Raw genomic sequence first — 3,051 nt, 5'->3', positions numbered from 1 at the left:
ATAATAAATAATATAATAATAAATAATATAATAATAAATAATATAATAATAAATAATATAATAATAAATAATAAAAAAATATTTTAATATTAAAAATTATTATAAATTAACTTTTATAATTATAATTATAAATTACCTTAAATTAAAGAATTATAAAAAAATAATAAATTAATTATTTAATATAAGTTAATTTGATAAAATTATTTATTAAATAAATTAAATAAAACTTTATAAACTTTATTATTAAAAAAATTAAAAATAATTAATTAATTAAATATATAAATTTTATTTTTTATATTTATATAAAATAATTAAATAATTATATAAAAATATAAAATATTATTTAATTAAAACTATAAAATATTATTAAATTATAAATATAAAATATTATTTAATTATATTTATAAAATATTATTTCATTATATTTATAAAATATTTTTTATAATTATATAAATATTTTTTTATTTTTCTTTTTATAATTACTTAATAATTTAACTTAGTTTATTTATTTATATAAGCTTAATATAAGTTTATCCCTTAGGAAATCCCTTTTATATTAATATATAACAGCCTAAGTTATTACACATATATATACACATTTAATATACTATATAGTATCAAATTTAGAAAACTAATTCTTTATAAAGTATACTATATATTAATAAATCCTACTTTAATAATAAAATAACCCATACTATAGACTACTCTCCTTACAAGGGGGGGGGCGGGGGTAGTTTATCATGACACTAGTAAACTTCGGCCTCCGAGTGCTTATTCACAGCCGCCGATTGTATATTTATGTACAATAATACCCAACGTAAGATTTTCCAATCCAAGTATCTCAATTGCGCGTTGCATTTTTGTGTTAACATAATAAACATGGGAAAGACATCACATTTAGTTTCCTCCATTCTGCGGCTGCGATTGCGAAATGCGTCCGCCGAGAGTAATGCCTGGATCAATGAGGACATCCGCCCTCTCCCCCCCTCGCGGCGGAAATGGACCAGTTCAACGTACTTGGGCTGGTGGGCGATCTGGATGATGGGTCTTAGTAACTTCCAGATCGGCTCCTCCATGGTTGCCATTGGCCTCTCGGTTTGGCAGACCATGATTGTTATCATCCTCGGACGTATTCTCATTGCCGGGACGGCGGTATTGAATGGCCATGTGGGTGCCGAGTGGCATATCGGGTTTCCTGTCTTTTCACGGGTACTATGGGGAATGAGGGTATGTAGTCTTGACCTGCTTTCTTTCTCTGTTGCACCGCTAATCTTCGAAGGGCTCATACATGGCCATCCTGTTGCGCATTCTGCTTGGTCTAGTTGGATTCGCTGTGCAGTCTTGGAACGGCGGGCTGTGTGTTTCTGGCGTTTTGAGTGCGATTTTCCCTTCCTATTTCCATCTGCCCAACACAATCCCAGAATCCTCTCATGTGACAACCTCTGAGATAGTTGGATGGATCGTTTTCCTGGCGTTATGTGTGCCACTGATCTTTATTCGCCCTGAGCGTGCCCCCCGCGTCATGGTGGTGATGAACGGCCTCACACTCATTACCCTTCTCGCGATTCTCATCTGGGCGCTCGTTACTGCTGGTGGGGCAGGCCCTTTGCTCTCTCAATCTAGCCAGATCCCAGCGGGGTCTACGTTGGGATGGACGATGCTTGGAGGTATTAATAATGTCATTGGTAGCGTAGCCCCGGCACTGAGTAAGTCTCCTGTCCGCTTTCCATCATCAGTGTGATGCTCAACCACAACACAGTGAGCCAGTCAGATTTCTCGCGATTTGCCCGACGGCCACGCGACCAGATTTGGGGCCAGGTCACTTCTTTCGTCCTTCTCGGCAGTATCATGCCGCTCTTTGGCTGCCTTGTCTCCTCCGCGACTCAAAGAATCTACGGCGTGGCCATTTGGAACCCGCCAATTTTGATCATCACTTGGTTAACATCGGGATATACCGCCCGAGCAAGAGCAGCTGCCGTGTTTGCAGGAATGGGTCTAACGATTAGTCAACTGGCGGTGGTGGTCGTGGACAACGCGTACGCGGTGGGTATCGACTTGAGTGCGTTGTTTCCTACATTTTTGAACATTCGCCGCGGTGCATACCTTGGATTGGCACTTGGAATGGCCTTTTGCCCATGGGAGCTACTGTCAACGGCTACCATATTTCTTACTGTCATCTCCTCGTTCACTGTTTTCTTCGGCCCCATCTGTGGCAGCCAAGTTTGCGAGTATTTTCTAGTACGTCGACGACGCATTAAACTGTCAGATCTTTACATAGCCCGCCCAGGAGCTATTTACTTTTACAGCTATGGGTTCAACTGGAGAGCTTATGCTTCGTGGGTAGTTGGCTGGGCCCCTCTCTTTCCGGGATTGCTGCATGCTATAAAACCTACAATCTCTGTGGCCCCTGGAGCCGCGAATCTATACAACCTATCCTTCATCGTGGGATTCTTGATTAGCTTCATTGTTCATTACATGCTAAATGCAATCTATCCACCTCAGGGATTAGGGGAAGTCGATGAGATTGATTTGTTTGGCACATTCACCCCCGAAGAGATACTCACTTTGGGAATCGAGACTCGGCCGCGATTGGATGATGAGTCACAAGAGAGTAGCATTGAATATATTCAGGATAGGGTATTGAAGGGTTAAGGTTGTATATCCTTATAGATTTACTGTATTACGATTTTAGAAAAGCCAGGTACTTTATATTTTAGAAGATTTTACTCAAAAGGTATAAGTTTTATCCTTAGTAAAGATTAAGTTAAATTATATATTAATTAGTATTATAACCTGTGTTTTATAATTTTAATAAGGGGCCTATAGAGTAGGCACTACTGAATTAAGATTAGCTTAGTTAGTTAATTATATTACTAATATAATTTAATTAAAATTATTATTAAGTAGTATTAAATATAACTTAATATTAATTATTATTAAGTAATATTAAAGGTATTAAAAATAATAATTTATATAAGTTTACTTTATATTACTTATTAAAATACTTAAATAATTAATTATTATTATATTATAGTAATTAAACTTAAGTAT

General features: G+C 36.1%; 1 protein-coding gene across 1 annotated transcript; it reads left to right on the top strand.

Moving 5' to 3' along the window:
* Positions 1 to 833: 833 nt before the first annotated feature.
* Positions 834 to 2,735, top strand: V8C40DRAFT_259943 (nucleobase cation symporter-1 family protein). The gene is made up of 3 exons (XM_083219080.1): positions 834 to 1,227; positions 1,280 to 1,706; positions 1,760 to 2,735. The coding sequence occupies exons 1-3, from the start codon at positions 880 to 882 to the stop codon at positions 2,650 to 2,652; spliced, it is 1,668 nt and encodes a 555-aa protein (XP_083066783.1). The 5' UTR covers positions 834 to 879; the 3' UTR covers positions 2,653 to 2,735.
* Positions 2,736 to 3,051: the final 316 nt, after the last annotated feature.

This window comes from Trichoderma camerunense, assembly GCF_050948025.1.
Source record: "Trichoderma camerunense strain CBS 138272 chromosome Unknown V8C40scaffold_95, whole genome shotgun sequence".
Taxonomy (NCBI): domain Eukaryota; kingdom Fungi; phylum Ascomycota; class Sordariomycetes; order Hypocreales; family Hypocreaceae; genus Trichoderma; species Trichoderma camerunense.
This window is presented reverse-complemented; position numbering and strand designations above follow the sequence as displayed.

Excerpts from the sequence above, each read along its gene's own strand:
- V8C40DRAFT_259943 (XM_083219080.1), top strand. The coding sequence starts at position 880 with ATGGGAAAGACATCACATTTAGTTTCCTCCATTCTGCGGCTGCGATTG. Across the intron at positions 1,228-1,279 it reads GGGTACTATGGGGAATGAGG|GGCTCATACATGGCCATCCT; the intron begins GTATGTAGTCTT and ends TAATCTTCGAAG. Across the intron at positions 1,707-1,759 it reads TAGCGTAGCCCCGGCACTGA|TGAGCCAGTCAGATTTCTCG; the intron begins GTAAGTCTCCTG and ends ACCACAACACAG.